The following is a 20,421-nucleotide window of genomic DNA, read 5'->3' on the forward strand; positions in this document are numbered from 1 at the left end:
GCAGTATTATAGTAGTTATATTCTTGTACATAGGGAGCAGTAATATAGTAGTTATATTCTCGTACATAGGAGCAGTATTATAGTAGTTATATTCTTGTACATAGGGGGCAGTATTATAGCAGTTATATTCTTGTACATAGGAGCAGTATTATAGTAGTTATATTCTTGTACATAGGAGCAGTATTATAGTAGTTATATTCTTGTACATAGGAGCAGTAATATAGTAGTTATATTCTTTTACATAGGAGCAGTATTATAGTGGTTATATTCTTGTACATAGGAGCAGTATTATAGTAGTTATATTCTTGTACATAGGAGCAGTATTATAGTAGTTATATTCTTGTATATAGGGAACAGTATTATAGTAGTTATATTCTTGTACATAGGAGCAGTATTATAGTAGTTATATTCTTGTATATAGGGAGCAGTATTATAGTAGTTATATTCTTGTACATAGGAGCAGTATTATAGTAGTTATATTCTTGTATATAGGGAGCAGTATTATAGCAGTTATATTCTTGTACATAGGAGCAGTATTATAGTAGTTATATTCTTCTACATAGGGGCAGTATTATAGTAGTTATATTCTTGTACATAGGGAGCAGTAATATAGTAGTTATATTCTTGCACATAGGAGCAGTATTATAGTAGTTATATTCTTGTACATAGGGGGCAGTATTATAGTAGTTATATTCTTGTACATAGGGAGCAGTATTATAGTAGTTATATTCTTGTACATAGGGAGCAGTATTATAGTAGTTATATTCTTGTATATAGGGAGCAGTATTATAGTAGTTATATTCTTGTACATAGGAGCAGTATTATAGTAGTTATATTCTTGTACATAGGGAGCAGTAATATAGTAGTTATATTCTTGCACATAGGAGCAGTATTATAGTAGTTATATTCTTGTACATAGGGGGCAGTATTATAGTAGTTATATTCTTGTACATAGGGAGCAGTATTATAGTAGTTATATTCTTGTACATAGGGAGCAGTATTATAGTAGTTATATTCTTGTACATAGGGGGCAGTATTATAGTAGTTATATTCTTGTACATAGGGGGCAGTATTATAGTAGTTATATTCTTGCACATAGGAGCAGTATTATAGTAGTTATATTCTTGCACATAGGAGCAGTATTATAGTAGTTATATTCTTGTACATAGGAGCAGTATTATAGTGGTTATATTCTTGTACATAGGAGCAGTATTATAGTAGTTATATTCTTGTACATAGGGAGCAGTATTATAGTATTTATATTCTTGTACATAGGAGCAGTATTATAGTGGTTATATTCTTGTACATAGGAGCAGTATTATAGTAGTTATATTCTTGTACATAGGGACAGTATTATAGTAGTTATATTCTTGTACACAGGGATCAGTATTATAGTAGTTATATTCATGTACATAGGGGGCAGTATTATAGTAGTTATATTTATGTACATAGGGGCAGTATTATTGTAGTTATATTCTTGTACATAGGGACAGTATTATAGTAGTTATATTCTTGTACATAGGGAGCAGTATTATAGTAGTTATATTCTTGTACACAGGGATCAGTATTATAGTAGTTATATTCATGTACATAGGGGGCAGTATTATAGTAGTTATATTTATGTACATAGGGGGGCAGTTTTATAGTAAGTAGAATAGAAGTAGTAGTAATTTTTTATACCATTATGAGAGTCATGTGGATATAAAGCCGCAGTGTACGGTATTCGTCTATTCATGACACGCCCCGGAAGAAGCGACATTGCGAAACGGCGTCCGTCGGGTGTGGGGGGAGGACACTTTGGTCTGAGCTTGTCAGGATCCACATTTTTGTTCAGGTATTTATGTTTCCCACTAGGCTTCTTTTCTGCCTCAGCGATTTTTTTGCCTTTATTTTTACTCTGCATTTATTACAAATCTGCTGGTGTTAAGTTCTATATTAGCCTTATTGGGATTTAATATACATTTAAGTAGGGACTACTTTCCTTGCCGCACATGCGCTATACTAGGATTCAGTAGTCCTCCTTTTGGTTTATCTCCTTATCGTTGGGATTTTACCTAATTATATGTGTGATCCTGTATACATATTTATGTATCACATATGCTAGCTGTGGATCTTTCTGTGTTTTTCATTCCCCCCTTTTTTTTGGAGGTTTTCCCTTGTCTAATTTCATGTTTTTTTATTTTTTTGAATTAATAAATATTGTTTTTATATTTTGTCAGAATGTCTTCTTGTCTGGCGGGTATGTGCCGCCACAGACTCTTTTGTGTTATTCTGTGAGAATGCCTGGGTCATGGCTGAGTGTTGCTGTCACATCAGAAGGCTGGATCATGATCGGACCAGGGTGCGGACATTGCTGGGAAGTGATGACAGTCAATAGGAGTCGTCCTATCTGGGATTTCCCCCTTGTAAAGAGACCCTGATATTGACTTATGTGTTAACAACTGACGGCCCCTGTGATTAATGCGATCGCTCCCCCTGTCCTTTACGGTACAGGTGTCACTTCATCCCTCTTGTAAGGAGACAATACAAAGGCCGAGATATCGCGCTGGGGAATGAGGTGTCAGGTCGGCCCAGAGCCCCATTAATCCTGTCTGGAGAGGAGGTGATTTATTACAACTATTAATTTAATTATCTTATCTGTGACACAAGTCCGGGATGGAGCAGAGGCGACTGACTCACTCCAATTACCGTAAGGAAACGACAATGACGTTAGCCATAAACCTTGATTACTGGGCAAGTTATAGGAAAAACCCGCCACCCTGTACACCGCTATAAGCTGCTAGAAGCGGATGAGAACGACACAGTGAGGAGTTTTAATAGAAATACAAAAATATTAAGCAAGTGTTGGTTTTTGCAATTTCTCAGCATTTTTTTTTCTGTTTTTCAGTAAATTATACGGTAAAGTGAATGGTGCTCAAAAATGATAGGCGGCCGGAGAACTCTGCGAGTAACCGGTCAGGTGGTCACTCAGACGAGGCTCGCTGAACTGGACCAAACCCACATATGAACTAATAATGGCGCCACCACATGTTCTAACCTTCCATACACATACTGGCACATTGATTGTATCCGGTTACTCACAATGAACTGGTCAATATCCCGCTCCAGCCCCATGTTCGGCAGATCTGGCATCATGTGCGAAACCACTTTGAATCCGGCGTCCTTGGCCATGTGAAAAGACTCGCACACCGCCTTCACTGTGTGACCCCTGAGGACGAAGACGGGAAAGAGAAGGCAACAAGGAGGAAAAGAGGAGTGAGAAGAAGAACTTCAAATGGCATCATGGTAAGGACATTACTAATCCTGAGTTACATCCTGTATTATACCCCAGAGCTGCACTCACTATTCTGCTGCTGCAGTCACTGTGTACATACATTACATTACTGATCCTGAGTTACATCCTGTATTATACCCCAGAGCTGCACTCACTATTCTGCTGCTGCAGTCACTGTGTACATACATTACATTACTGATCCTGTACTGATCCTGAGTTACATCCTGTATTATACTCCAGAGCTGCACTCACTATTCTGCTGGTGCAGTCACTATGTGCATACATTACATTACTGATCCTGTACTGATCCTGAGTTACATCCTGTATTATACTCCAGAGCTGCACTCACTATTCTGCTGGTGCAGTCACTGTGTACATACATTACATTACTGATCCTGTACTGATCCTGAGTTACATCCTGTATTATACCCCAGAGCTGCACTCACTATTCTGCTGGTGCAGTCACTGTGTACATACATTACATTACTGATCCTGAGTTACATCCTGTATTATACCCCAGAGCTGCACTCACTATTCTGCTGCTGCAGTCACTGTGTACACACATTACATTACTGATCCTGTACTGATCCTGAGTTACATCCTGTATTATACTCCAGAGCTGCACTCACTATTCTGCTGGTGCAGTCACTATGTGCATACATTACATTACTGATCCTGTACTGATCCTGAGTTACATCCTGTATTATACTCCAGAGCTGCACTCACTATTCTGCTGGTGCAGTCACTGTGTACATACATTACATTACTGATCCTGAGTTACATCCTGCATTATACCCCAGAGCTGCACTCACTATTCTGCTGCTGCAGTCACTGTGTACATACATTACATTACTGATCCTGTACTGATCCTGAGTTACATCCTGTATTATACTCCAGAGCTGCACTCACTATTCTGCTGGTGCCGTCACTGTGTACTTACATTGCATTACTGATCCTGAGTTACATCCTGTATTATACTCCAGAGCTGCACTCACTATTCTGCTGGTGCAGTCACTGTGTACATACATTACATTACTGATCCTGTACTGATCCTGAGTTATATCCTGTATTATACTCCAGAGCTGCACTCACTATTCTGCTGGTGCAGTCACTGTGTACATACATTACATTACTGATCCTGAGTTACATCCTGTATTATACTCCAGAGCTGCACTCACTATTCTGCTGGTGCAGTCACTGTGTACATACATTACATTACTGATCCTGAGTTACATCCTGTATTATACTCCAGAGCTGCACTCACTATTCTGCTGGTGCAGTCACTGTGTACATACATTACATTACTGATCCTGAGTTACATCCTGTATTATACCCCAGAGCTGCACTCACTATTCTGCTGGTGCAGTCACTGTGTACATACATTACATTACTGATCCTGAGTTACATCCTGCATTATACCCCAGAGCTGCACTCACTATTCTGCTGCTGCAGTCACTGTGTACATACATTACATTACTGATCCTGAGTTACATCCTGTATTATACTCCAGAGCTGCACTCACTATTCTGCTGGTGTAGTCACTGTGTACATACATTACATTACTGATCCTGAGTTACATCCTGTATTATACCCCAGAGCTGCACTCACTATTCTGCTGGTGCAGTCACGGTCTACATACATTACATTACTGATACTGTACTGATCCTGCGTTACCCCCTGTATTATACTCCAGAGCTGCACTCACTATTCCGCTGGTGCAGTCACTGTATACATACATTACATTACTGATCCTGAGTTACATCCTGTATTATACCCCAGAGCTGCACTCACTATTCTGCTGGTGCAGTCACTGTGTACATACATTACATTACTGATCCTGTACTGATCCGGAGTTACATCCTGTATTATACTCCAGAGCTGCACTCACTATTCTACTGGTGCAGTCACTGTGTACATACATTACATTACTGATCCTGTACTGATCCTGAGTGCACCAGCAGAATAGTGAGTGCAGCTCTGGTGTATAATACAGGATGTGACTCAGGATCAGTACAGGATCAGTAATGTAATGTATGTGCACAGTGACTGCACCAGCAGAATAGTGAGTGCAGCTCTGGAGTATAATACAGGAGGTAACTCAGGATCAGTACAGGATCAGTAATGTAATGTATGTACACAGTGACTGCACCAGCAGAATAGTGAGTGCAGCTCTGGAGTATAATACAGGATGTAACTCAGGATCAGTAATGTAATGTATGTACACAGTGACTGCAACAGCAGAATAGGGAGTGCAGCTCTTGGGTATAATACAGGATGTTACTCAGGATCAGTACAGAATCAGTAATGTAATGTATGTACACAGTAACTGCACCAGCAGAATAGTGAGTGCAGCTCTGGGGTATAATACAGGATGTAACTCAGGATCAGTACAGGATCAGTAATGTAATGTATGTGCACAGTGACTGCACCAGCAGAATAGTGAGTGCAGCTCTGGAGTATAATACAGGATGTAACTCAGGATCAGTACAGGATCAGTAATGGAATGTATGTACACAGTGACTGCACCAGCAGAATAGTGAGTGCAGCTCTGGTGTATAATACAGGATGTGACTCAGGATCAGTACAGGATCAGTAATGTAATGTATGTGCACAGTGACTGCACCAGCAGAATAGTGAGTGCAGCTCTGGAGTATAATACAGGAGGTAACTCAGGATCAGTACAGGATCAGTAATGTAATGTATGTACACAGTGACTGCACCAGCAGAATAGTGAGTGCAGCTCTGGAGTATAATACAGGATGTAACTCAGGATCAGTAATGTAATGTATGTACACAGTGACTGCAACAGCAGAATAGGGAGTGCAGCTCTTGGGTATAATACAGGATGTTACTCAGGATCAGTACAGAATCAGTAATGTAATGTATGTACACAGTAACTGCACCAGCAGAATAGTGAGTGCAGCTCTGGGGTATAATACAGGATGTAACTCAGGATCAGTACAGGATCAGTAATGTAATGTATGTGCACAGTGACTGCACCAGCAGAATAGTGAGTGCAGCTCTGGAGTATAATACAGGATGTAACTCAGGATCAGTACAGGATCAGTAATGGAATGTATGTACACAGTGACTGCACCAGCAGAATAGTGAGTGCAGCTCTGGAGTATAATACAGGATGTAACTCAGGATCAGTAATGTAATGTATGTGCACAGTGACTGCACCAGCAGAATAGTGAGTGCAGCTCTGGAGTATAATACAGGAGGTAACTCAGGATCAGTACAGGATCAGTAATGTAATGTATGTACACAGTGACTGCACCAGCAGAATAGTGAGTGCAGCTCTGGAGTATAATACAGGATGTAACTCAGGATCAGTAATGTAATGTATGTACACAGTGTATTATACTCCAGAGCTGCACTCACTATTCTGCTGGTGGAGTCACTGTGTACATACATTACATTACTGATCCTGTACTGATCCTGAGTTACATCCTGTATTATTCTCCAGAGCTGCACTCACTATTCTGCTGGTGCAGTCACTGTGTACATACATTACATTACTGATCCTGAGTTACATCCTTTGTTATACCCCAGAGCTGCACTCACTATTCTGCTGGTGCAGTCACTGTGTACATACATTACATTACTGATCCTGTACTGATCCTGAGTTACATCCTGTATTATACTCCAGAGCTGCACTCACTATTCTGCTGGTGCAGTCACTGTGTACATACATTACATTACTGATCCTGTACTGATCCTGAGTTACCTCCTGTATTATACTCCAGAGCTGCACTCACTATTCTGCTGGTGCAGTCACTGTGCACATACACTACATTACTGATCCTGTACTGATCCTGAGTCACATCCTGTATTATACACCAGAGCTGCACTCACTATTCTGCTGGTGCAGTCACTGTGTACATACATTCCATTACTGATCCTGAGTTACATCCTGTATTATACTCCAGAGCTGCACTCACTATTCTGCTGGTGCAGTCACTGTGCACATACATTACATTACTGATCCTGAGTTACATCCTGTATTATACTCCAGAGCTGCACTCACTATTCTGCTGGTGCAGTTACTGTGTACATACATTACTGATCCTGAGTTACATCCTGTATTATACTCCAGAGCTGCACTCACTATTCTGCTGGTGCAGTCACTGTGTACATACATTACATTACTGATCCCGAGTTACCTCCTGTATTATACTCCAGAGCTGCACTCACTATTCTGCTGGTGCAGTCACTGTGTACATACATTACATTACTGATCCTGCACTGATCCTGAGTTACATCCTGTATTATACTCCAGAGCTGCACTCACTATTCTGCTGGTGTACTCATTGTGTACATACATTACATTACTGATCCTGTACTGATCCTGAGTTACATACTGTATTATACTCCAGAGCTGCACTCACTATTCTGCTGGTGCAGTCACTGTGTACATACATTACATTACTGATCCTGAGTTACATCCTGTATTATACTCCAGAGCAGCACTCACTATTCTGCTGGTGCAGTCACTGTGTACATACATTACATTACTGATCCTGTACTGATCCTGAGTTACATACTGTATTATACTCCAAAGCTGCACTCACTATTCTGCTGGTGCAGTCACTGTGTACATACATTACATTACTGATCCTGAGTTACATCCTGTATTATACTCCAGAGCAGCACTCACTATTCTGCTGGTGCAGTCACTGTGTACATACATTACATTACTGATCCTGTACTGATCCTGAGTTACATACTGTATTATACTCCAGAGCTGCACTCACTATTCTGCTGGTGCAGTCACTGTGTACATACATTACATTACTGATCCTGAGTTACATCCTGTATTATACCCCAGAGCTGCACTCACTATTCTGCTGCTGCAGTCACTGTGTACACACATTACATTACTGATCCTGTACTGATCCTGAGTTACATCCTGTATTATACTCCAGAGCTGCACTCACTATTCTGCTGGTGCAGTCACTATGTGCATACATTACATTACTGATCCTGTACTGATCCTGAGTTACATCCTGTATTATACTCCAGAGCTGCACTCACTATTCTGCTGGTGCAGTCACTGTGTACATACATTACATTACTGATCCTGAGTTACATCCTGCATTATACCCCAGAGCTGCACTCACTATTCTGCTGCTGCAGTCACTGTGTACATACATTACATTACTGATCCTGTACTGATCCTGAGTTACATCCTGTATTATACTCCAGAGCTGCACTCACTATTCTGCTGGTGCCGTCACTGTGTACTTACATTGCATTACTGATCCTGAGTTACATCCTGTATTATACTCCAGAGCTGCACTCACTATTCTGCTGGTGCAGTCACTGTGTACATACATTACATTACTGATCCTGTACTGATCCTGAGTTATATCCTGTATTATACTCCAGAGCTGCACTCACTATTCTGCTGGTGCAGTCACTGTGTACATACATTACATTACTGATCCTGAGTTACATCCTGTATTATACTCCAGAGCTGCACTCACTATTCTGCTGGTGCAGTCACTGTGTACATACATTACATTACTGATCCTGAGTTACATCCTGTATTATACTCCAGAGCTGCACTCACTATTCTGCTGGTGCAGTCACTGTGTACATACATTACATTACTGATCCTGAGTTACATCCTGTATTATACCCCAGAGCTGCACTCACTATTCTGCTGGTGCAGTCACTGTGTACATACATTACATTACTGATCCTGAGTTACATCCTGCATTATACCCCAGAGCTGCACTCACTATTCTGCTGCTGCAGTCACTGTGTACATACATTACATTACTGATCCTGAGTTACATCCTGTATTATACTCCAGAGCTGCACTCACTATTCTGCTGGTGTAGTCACTGTGTACATACATTACATTACTGATCCTGAGTTACATCCTGTATTATACCCCAGAGCTGCACTCACTATTCTGCTGGTGCAGTCACGGTCTACATACATTACATTACTGATACTGTACTGATCCTGCGTTACCCCCTGTATTATACTCCAGAGCTGCACTCACTATTCCGCTGGTGCAGTCACTGTATACATACATTACATTACTGATCCTGAGTTACATCCTGTATTATACCCCAGAGCTGCACTCACTATTCTGCTGGTGCAGTCACTGTGTACATACATTACATTACTGATCCTGTACTGATCCGGAGTTACATCCTGTATTATACTCCAGAGCTGCACTCACTATTCTACTGGTGCAGTCACTGTGTACATACATTACATTACTGATCCTGTACTGATCCTGAGTGCACCAGCAGAATAGTGAGTGCAGCTCTGGTGTATAATACAGGATGTGACTCAGGATCAGTACAGGATCAGTAATGTAATGTATGTGCACAGTGACTGCACCAGCAGAATAGTGAGTGCAGCTCTGGAGTATAATACAGGAGGTAACTCAGGATCAGTACAGGATCAGTAATGTAATGTATGTACACAGTGACTGCACCAGCAGAATAGTGAGTGCAGCTCTGGAGTATAATACAGGATGTAACTCAGGATCAGTAATGTAATGTATGTACACAGTGACTGCAACAGCAGAATAGGGAGTGCAGCTCTTGGGTATAATACAGGATGTTACTCAGGATCAGTACAGAATCAGTAATGTAATGTATGTACACAGTAACTGCACCAGCAGAATAGTGAGTGCAGCTCTGGGGTATAATACAGGATGTAACTCAGGATCAGTACAGGATCAGTAATGTAATGTATGTGCACAGTGACTGCACCAGCAGAATAGTGAGTGCAGCTCTGGAGTATAATACAGGATGTAACTCAGGATCAGTACAGGATCAGTAATGGAATGTATGTACACAGTGACTGCACCAGCAGAATAGTGAGTGCAGCTCTGGTGTATAATACAGGATGTGACTCAGGATCAGTACAGGATCAGTAATGTAATGTATGTGCACAGTGACTGCACCAGCAGAATAGTGAGTGCAGCTCTGGAGTATAATACAGGAGGTAACTCAGGATCAGTACAGGATCAGTAATGTAATGTATGTACACAGTGACTGCACCAGCAGAATAGTGAGTGCAGCTCTGGAGTATAATACAGGATGTAACTCAGGATCAGTAATGTAATGTATGTACACAGTGACTGCAACAGCAGAATAGGGAGTGCAGCTCTTGGGTATAATACAGGATGTTACTCAGGATCAGTACAGAATCAGTAATGTAATGTATGTACACAGTAACTGCACCAGCAGAATAGTGAGTGCAGCTCTGGGGTATAATACAGGATGTAACTCAGGATCAGTACAGGATCAGTAATGTAATGTATGTGCACAGTGACTGCACCAGCAGAATAGTGAGTGCAGCTCTGGAGTATAATACAGGATGTAACTCAGGATCAGTACAGGATCAGTAATGGAATGTATGTACACAGTGACTGCACCAGCAGAATAGTGAGTGCAGCTCTGGAGTATAATACAGGATGTAACTCAGGATCAGTAATGTAATGTATGTGCACAGTGACTGCACCAGCAGAATAGTGAGTGCAGCTCTGGAGTATAATACAGGAGGTAACTCAGGATCAGTACAGGATCAGTAATGTAATGTATGTACACAGTGACTGCACCAGCAGAATAGTGAGTGCAGCTCTGGAGTATAATACAGGATGTAACTCAGGATCAGTAATGTAATGTATGTACACAGTGTATTATACTCCAGAGCTGCACTCACTATTCTGCTGGTGGAGTCACTGTGTACATACATTACATTACTGATCCTGTACTGATCCTGAGTTACATCCTGTATTATTCTCCAGAGCTGCACTCACTATTCTGCTGGTGCAGTCACTGTGTACATACATTACATTACTGATCCTGAGTTACATCCTTTGTTATACCCCAGAGCTGCACTCACTATTCTGCTGGTGCAGTCACTGTGTACATACATTACATTACTGATCCTGTACTGATCCTGAGTTACATCCTGTATTATACTCCAGAGCTGCACTCACTATTCTGCTGGTGCAGTCACTGTGTACATACATTACATTACTGATCCTGTACTGATCCTGAGTTACCTCCTGTATTATACTCCAGAGCTGCACTCACTATTCTGCTGGTGCAGTCACTGTGCACATACACTACATTACTGATCCTGTACTGATCCTGAGTCACATCCTGTATTATACACCAGAGCTGCACTCACTATTCTGCTGGTGCAGTCACTGTGTACATACATTCCATTACTGATCCTGAGTTACATCCTGTATTATACTCCAGAGCTGCACTCACTATTCTGCTGGTGCAGTCACTGTGCACATACATTACATTACTGATCCTGAGTTACATCCTGTATTATACTCCAGAGCTGCACTCACTATTCTGCTGGTGCAGTTACTGTGTACATACATTACTGATCCTGAGTTACATCCTGTATTATACTCCAGAGCTGCACTCACTATTCTGCTGGTGCAGTCACTGGGTACATACATTACATTACTGATTCCGTACTGATCCTGAGTAACATCCTGTATTATACCCCAGATCTGCACTCACTATTCTGCTGGTGCAGTTACTGTGTACATACATTACATTACTGATCCTGAGTTACATCCTGTATTATACTCCAGAGCTGCACTCACTATTCTGCTGGTGCAGTCACTGTGTACATACATTACAGTACTGATCCCGAGTTACCTCCTGTATTATACTCCAGAGCTGCACTCACTATTCTGCTGGTGCAGTCACTGTGTACATACATTACATTACTGATCCTGCACTGATCCTGAGTTACATCCTGTATTATACTCCAGAGCTGCACTCACTATTCTGCTGGTGTACTCATTGTGTACATACATTACATTACTGATCCTGTACTGATCCTGAGTTACATACTGTATTATACTCCAGAGCTGCACTCACTATTCTGCTGGTGCAGTCACTGTGTACATACATTACATTACTGATCCTGAGTTACATCCTGTATTATACTCCAGAGCAGCACTCACTATTCTGCTGGTGCAGTCACTGTGTACATACATTACATTACTGATCCTGTACTGATCCTGAGTTACATACTGTATTATACTCCAAAGCTGCACTCACTATTCTGCTGGTGCAGTCACTGTGTACATACATTACATTACTGATCCTGAGTTACATCCTGTATTATACTCCAGAGCAGCACTCACTATTCTGCTGGTGCAGTCACTGTGTACATACATTACATTACTGATCCTGTACTGATCCTGAGTTACATACTGTATTATACTCCAGAGCTGCACTCACTATTCTGCTGATGCAGTCACTGTGTACATACATTACTGATCCTGAGTTACATCCTGTATTATACTCCAGAGCTGCACTCACTATTCTGCTGGTGCAGTCACTGTGTACATACATTACTGATCCTGAGTTACATCCTGTATTATACTCCAGAGCTGCACTCACTATTCTGCTGGTGCAGTCACTGTGTACATACATTACATTACTGATCCTGTACTGATCCTGAGTTACATCCTGTATTATACTCCAGAGCTGCACTCACTATTCTGTTGGTGCAGTCACTGTGTACATGCATTACATTACTGATCCTGAGTTACATCCTGCATTATACTCCAGAGCTGCACTCACTATTCTGCTGGTGCAGTCACTGTGTACATACATTACATTACTGATCCTGAGTTACATCCTGTATTATACTCCAGAGCTGCACTCACTATTCTGCTGGTGCAGTCACTGTGTACATACATTACATTACTGATCCTGTACTGATCCTGAGTTACATACTGTATTATACTCCAGAGCTGCACTCACTATTCTGCTGATGCAGTCACTGTGTACATACATTACATTACTGATCCTGTACTGATCCTGAGTTACATCCTGTATTATACTCCAGAGCTGCACTCACTATTCTGCTGGTGCAGTCACTGTGTACATGCATTACATTACTGATCCGGAGTTACATCCTGCATTATACTCCAGAGCTGCACTCACTATTCTGCTGGTGCAGTCACTGTGTACATGCATTACATTACTGATCCTGAGTTACATCCTGCATTATACTCCAGAGCTGCACTCACTATTCTGCTGGTGCAGTCACTGTGTACATACATTACATTACTGATCCTGAGTTACATCCTGTATTATACTCCAGAGCTGCACTCACTATTCTGCTGGTGCAGTCACTGTGTACATACATTACATTACTGATCCTGAGTTACATCCTCTATTATACTCCAGAGCTGCCCTCACTATTCTGCTGGTGCAGTCACTGTGTACATACATTACATTACTGATCCTGAGTTACATCCTCTATTATACTCCAGAGCTGCACTCACTATTCTGCTGGTGTAGTCAGTGTGTACATACATTATATTACTGATCCTGAGTTACACCCTGTATTATACTCCAGAGCTGCACTCACTATTCTGCTGGTGCAGTCACTGTGTACATACATTACTGATCCTGAGTTACACCCTGTATTATACTCCAGAGCTGCACTCACTATCCTGCTGGTGCATTCACTGTGTACATACATTACATTACTGATCCTGAGTTACATCCTCTATTATACTCCAGAGCTGCACTCACTATTCTGCTGGTGCAGTCACTGTGTACATACATTACATTACTGATCCGGAGTTACATCCTGTATTATACTCCAGAGCTGCACTCACTATTCTGCTGGTGCAGTCACTGTGTACATACATTACATTACTGATCCTGAGTTACATCCTGTATTATGCTCCAGAGCTGCACTCACTATTCTGCTGGTGCAGTCACTGTGTACATACATTACATTACTGATCCTGAGTTACATCCTGTATTATACTCCAGAGCTGCACTCACTATTCTGCTGGTGCAGTCACTGTGTACATACATTACATTACTGATCCTGAGTTACATCCTGTATTATGCTCCAGAGCTGCACTCACTATTCTGCTGGTGCAGTCACTGTGTACATACATTACATTACTGATCCTGAGTTACCTCCTGTATTATACTCCAGAGCTGCACTCACTATTCTGCTGGTGCAGTCACTGTGTACATACATTACATTACTGATCCGTAGTTACATCCTGTATTATACTCCAGAGCTGCACTCACTATTCTGCTGGTGCAGTCACTGTGTACATACATTACATTACTGATCCTGAGTTACATCCTGCATTATACTCCAGAGCTGCACTCACTATTCTGCTGGTGCAGTGACTGTGTACATACATTACATTACTGATCCTGTACTGATCCTGAGTTACATCCTGTATTATACTCCAGAGCTGCACTCACTATTCTGCTGGTGCAGTCACTGTGTACATACATTACATTACTGATCCTGTACTGATCCTGAGTTACATCCTGTATTATACTCCAGAGCTGCACTCACTATTCTGCTGGTGCAGTCACTGTGTACATACATTACATTACTGATCCTGAGTTACATCCTGTATTATACTCCAGAGCTGCACTCACTATTCTGCTGGTGCAGTCACTGTGTACATACATTACACTACTGATCCTGAGTTACCTCCTGTATTATACTCCAGAGCTGCACTCACTATTCTGCTGGTGCAGTCACCGTGTACATACATTACATTACTGATCCTGAGTTACATCCAGTATTATACTCCAGAGCTGCACTCACTATTCTGCTGGTGCAGTCACTGTGTACATACATTACATTACTGATCCTGTACTGATCCTGAGTTACATCCTGTATTATACTCCAGAGCTGCACTCAGTATTCTGGTGGTGCAGTCACTGTGTACATACATTACATTACTGATCCTGTACTGATCCTGAGTTACATCCTGTATTATACACCAGAGCTGCACTCACTATTCTGCTGGTGGAGTCACTGTGTACATACATTACATTACTGATCCTGCACTGATCCTGAGTTACATCCTGTATTATACTCCAGAGCTGCACTCACTATTCTGCTGGTGGAGTCACTGTGTACATACATTACATTACTGATCCTGCACTGATCCTGAGTTACATCCTGTATTATACTCCAGAGCTGCACTCACTATTCTGCTGGTGCAGTCACCGTGTACATACATTACATTACTGATCCTGTACTGATCATGAGTTACATCCGGTATTATACTCCAGAGCTGCACTCACTATTCTGCTGGTGGAGTCACTGTGTACATACATTACATTACTGATCCTGCACTGATCCTGAGTTACATCCTGTATTATACTCCAGAGCTGCACTCACTATTCTGCTGGTGGAGTCACTGTGTACATACATTACATTACTGATCCTGCACTGATCCTGAGTTACATCCTGTATTATACTCCAGAGCTGCACTCACTATTCTGCTGGTGCAGTCACCGTGTACATACATTACATTACTGATCCTGTACTGATCATGAGTTACATCCGGTATTATACTCCAGAGCTGCACTCACTATTCTGCTGGTGGAGTCACTGTGTACATACATTACATTACTGATCCTGCACTGATCCTGAGTTACATCCTGTATTATACTCCAGAGCTGCACTCACTATTCTGCTGGTGGAGTCACTGTGTACATACATTACATTACTGATCCTGCACTGATCCTGAGTTACATCCTGTATTATACTCCAGAGCTGCACTCACTATTCTGCTGGTGCAGTCACCGTGTACATACATTACATTACTGATCCTGTACTGATCATGAGTTACATCCGGTATTATACTGAATGTATGGGGGGTTGTATAGTATTTTAGTGCCCCTTTATGTCCCTCAGGCTCAGAATTACCTGAATAAATACAAAAGTGACATATCTGAGGCTGTTGTTATTGTTATTATTACTAGAAAATTCAAAGAAAGGAAACAAATGACAAAACAAAGGAGCAGTCAGTGATTACATTACGGCGTCGCCCGCACTGTTCAGATACAATCAGCAGAACAACCAAACAAAAGGCAATAATAATATCAATAATAACGCCACCACCTCCCACAGGTCAATTATTAACGACCGTTACTTCTATTGGTACTAGAAGAGAAGGAATAGATCATTGGATCAAGAACTCACTACAACATTCAATCAGTATATACATTTCTGTGTCATTTTAATCATTATTTTATGACGCAAATATACAAAAAAAAAGCAAATAATGAGTTAGGGGTTCTTTTGGTTTATATGTATTACAGTTCACAATTCACATCAAATAACCCAATAAATGAATTCTCTGGGTTATTATGGTTGTTTTCAGATTTTCTTCTTGTGAGATCTCAGCAGGAGGTTGTTCCAAACATCTCGGAGAACTGACCCCAGATCTTCTGTGTATGAGGCTTGTGCGGATCCTTCTGTCTCTTCATGTGATCCCAGACAGACGGGATGATGTGAGATCAGAAGGGCCGGATCATCACTTCCAGGACTCCTCATTGTTAATGACATTAGCTGGATGTTGGGGGTTGTTGTCCAGCTGCAAAATAAATCTGGAGCCAATCATACAAATGATGGATAATCGTCTGTCTGGATTTTCTTAATATGGGATTACATGGAGAGACAGAAGGATCTGCACAAGCCTCATACACAGAAGATCTGGGGTCAGTTCTGCAAGATGTTTGGAACAACCTCATGCCGAGTTTTTTAAAGATTTCTGCTTGCATTCAATAACTCCACTGTCTGCCCAGTTTATGTAAAAAACACGGCATTCATTTTATGTATACAGTCCCTATGCAGACCTATACGTCTCTACGGTTACAGACCATCAACAAACGAGGTGTAGCCTGATTCTTTGACTTTTCATGTAGCTTTAATATGAGGGACTAGCGGAAGAAAGAGTTTGTGAAGACATATAGATCTGTATACACAAAACAGTCGATCTTTTTAAATCAAGAGCATTTACAAACTTTCTTCAACCTTTACAAGAACTTTCTTCAACCTTTGCAAGAACTTTCTTCAACCTTTGCAAGAACTTTCTTCAACCTTTGCAAGAGCTTTCTTCAACCTTTGCAAGAGCTTTCTTCAACCTTTGCAAGAGCTTTCTTCAACCTTTACAAGAACTTTCTTCAACCTTTACAAGAACTTTCTTCAACCTTTACAAGAGCTTTCTTCAACCTTTACAAGAACTTTCTTCAACCTTTACAAGAACTTTCTTCAACCTTTACAAGAACTTTCTTCAACCTTTACAAGAACTTTCTTCAACCTTTACAAGAACTTTCTTCAACCTTTACAAGAACTTTCTTCAACCTTTACAAGAACTTTCTTCAACCTTTACAAGAACTTTCTTCAACCTTTACAAGAACTTTCTTCAACCTTTACAAGAACTTTCTTCAACCTTTACAAGAACTTTCTTCAACCTTTACAAGAACTTTCTTCAACCTTTACAAGAACTTTCTTCAACCTTAAGAAAGAACTTTCTTCAACCTTAAGAAAGAACTTTCTTCAACCTTTACAAGAACTTTCTTCAACCTTTACAAGAACTTTCTTCAAACTTTAAAAGTGGTTGCCACAATGTCCATACCCATAAAGAGTCTAATTTCAGGTATGGCCCAGGTGTGGTGTCCTCTCTAGTACAGATCAGCTTGAGATTTACAGCCGGTGAAGAAATGTCCCCTTGAGTCTCCTCTTCAGTATTGTGGAGGGGTGCTTGACATTTACCAGAGAAGTGTAACCGATCGGTGGGGAGCGCGGACAATGCCGTCCCGTCTATTAAGACAGATTTTTTTGGGCCCAGAGGTATAATTAACACGTAATGAATGGTTTCTCCAATAATGACGGCACTTCATGGATAACTAATAGACTGGATAATTCACTTTTCTCGCAGACGGGTAAGAGCCTCTTATCTGCTCACCATAAACTTTTATTAATTCTACGTTCTCTTCACACAGACCCTTAGGAAGAAGAAGAAGCACTTAAACATGGCAGCATTCCTGCGTTATCTGTAAGGAAGGTCGTGTGTGCTGAAAAGAAGATGATCTGTGCATCATCGATCATCAATTACACACGAGGCTGAGAGATGTTACTTTATATAACACGGGTCACGATGACCCTTCTCCAATTATCCTTTTTCTTCCTCGTCTTCTTCCAAGAGCCATAAGTTTGTCGTGTTTTACCATCCACAAAGCCGTAGGATGGCTCGTTATTTGTAGGTTTTGAATTACACCATCTGTTTTACTAAATCACAAAAACAGCAAGGGATCAAATAATTATTTCCTTCACTGAACATACATATATACATGCTTGTGTAGCCATTTTTGAGACCCATAACTTTATTCTTTTTTTCCGAGCTGTAGTTTATACGGAGATTAAGTTGAGGTATACACAAAAGTTTGATTGCTGCTTTTTATTGCATTTTTTTTGGGGGGGGGGGGGGAGGTGCTGCGGCAAAGAATCTACAAGAATGTGATAAACATGGTTACCTTCACATATTTCAAACTGCAACCTGTACTAGTCACAAATCAGGAAGGGATGCAGCCTGAAGTCCTTGAGACATGCGTCTCCGCTGTCAGAGGAGCAGCATCGTGACCAGATACCCAATCTGCTCACTCAGGATTGACCAAAGTGTTTTTTTTTCCCTGCTGCGAGCTCCATCAGTCTCTGCATCAGGCTGTAAAGCTCTCAGACTGACTGGGCAGAATGGGTTTACAAATGGGCATGGAGCGAGATGGTGCTGGAGAAAAAAACAAACAACCATTGTGCTCACTGCTGAGTGAGCAGATCAGGTATGTTTGTTCACCATACTGCTCCTCGGACACATGTTTCAATTGGTGCTTCTTCAGGTTGCACCTTGAAATATGTGACGGCGAACATTTACTTTAACCTCTTTAAACATGTTTGGGCATTAATCCCAGAGATACCGCCTGGGTATCCTACTTATAAAAATGGCCATCCTAGAAGAGAGTCTGGCCATATTTCATTAGCATGTGAATGAGCTTATACAGATAGACCCCATGTGCCGGCAGCAGCTCTAGTGATAAAGGTTGCTGACTTCAGATGTAAGCTAATACTTTTGCTACGTGTGTAAAGATTTACCACTCTGAGTATCATCAAGAATGTCCATATTCATTGACCGCAAACATGGCTCTCCAAAGTGTATTCCAAAGTTGCGGAACTTTTCTTTATATCGGACAGGACAATATCATCATTCACAAATATTGTACACCCGCGCAGCACGCCAAGTCAGACTTTCTTCCCTCCCTCGTTTGCGCAGTCCACTGTGACGAAGGGCGAGACTATTGCCAGCTTTGTGACAAGGACAAGCAGTAATATAATGGAGGTCAAGGAAAGCCAAGATTACAAGTCTTACACAGTTAAAGGATTTATTGATTGCGCTGATCTAGCACCTTGGCAGGACGGTTATCTCACATCTTCTTCCGCCCACTCGTACTTTTCCAGACTTGTGAGCAGCTTATGCTAAACCTTCATATTAAGAAACTTTCAGCATCAGCTAAAGAATAAGTTTTCATGGAGTCTGACGGATCTTGCAGAACCTCACAAGTAAATGGAAAATGATCCAAGACCAGAAACTCCAACAATCTGATAACTGGAACGATGGGAAATTGGATCATGTGTTAAATTGGAATTCAACTTTTACTTTATCCATCATGTTAAAACATGGAGAGAATGGGCGCCAAGAGGGTTTTTCACTACCAGCTCGGCATGTTGGGAAATATAATAATTTATCTTTGCTTTTAAGCCTTCTACTGCTTTTCCACAATGCTTTACACTGCAGCTTTACTAGGTAAGATTGGTTGTTATGCAAAGGAGATTCAGCGATCCGGCCAGCTGCAAAGCATATGGCAAGGAGCTTGTATATACACGCATGCTCGCCTAGGAAACTGAAGATCTGAGGTTGTGGGTTGTAAGTAATCACCTAGGCAGGTTAACGATGCAACAATATTTTATTCCTCACATCCATATTAATACAAGATTTCCAGGTAAATGGCCAAAATACAGTTCTCAAGTTCCAAACCTGGGATCAGTAGTTCCACTGACTTTGTATCCCCCAACTTTTGGTTGGCCCACAGATTTCATATCTCCAGCCAGTATAGTCTGTAGCCACAGTCCACGATCCTCCAGACGACAGATAAAACGATGGAAACACAGGTATCCAGCAGCAACAGTTCTTTAAGAAAGTTTAAATCCCAACAACATATTCCACAACTGTAGCACGTTCATCCAGTCCAGTCGGTAACTGATCTCCAAGACTCCATATGCAATCAATTCAT

At 41.2% G+C, this 20,421-nt stretch overlaps 1 protein-coding gene and 1 long non-coding RNA gene across 2 annotated transcripts in view; one reads left to right on the forward strand and one right to left on the reverse strand.

The window, feature by feature from the left end:
* Nucleotides 1-20,421, reverse strand: part of ELP3 (elongator acetyltransferase complex subunit 3) — a 260,655-nt gene that overhangs the window by 55,155 nt on the left and 185,079 nt on the right. The window contains exon 9 of the mRNA XM_073673871.1: nucleotides 3,082-3,208. Coding sequence (XP_073529972.1) covers nucleotides 3,082-3,208 — 127 coding nt within the window. The remainder of the gene's footprint in view (nucleotides 1-3,081; nucleotides 3,209-20,421) is intronic.
* Nucleotides 1,755-18,513, forward strand: LOC141258767 (uncharacterized). The gene is made up of 3 exons (XR_012318335.1): nucleotides 1,755-1,834; nucleotides 2,888-3,285; nucleotides 18,082-18,513. It is a non-coding gene; the product is annotated as an uncharacterized lncRNA (long non-coding RNA).

This window comes from Phyllobates terribilis, unplaced genomic scaffold, assembly GCF_046119375.1.
Source record: "Phyllobates terribilis strain yellow unplaced genomic scaffold, ASM4611937v1 Scaffold_3__8_contigs__length_932513732, whole genome shotgun sequence".
Lineage (NCBI taxonomy): Eukaryota > Metazoa > Chordata > Amphibia > Anura > Dendrobatidae > Phyllobates > Phyllobates terribilis.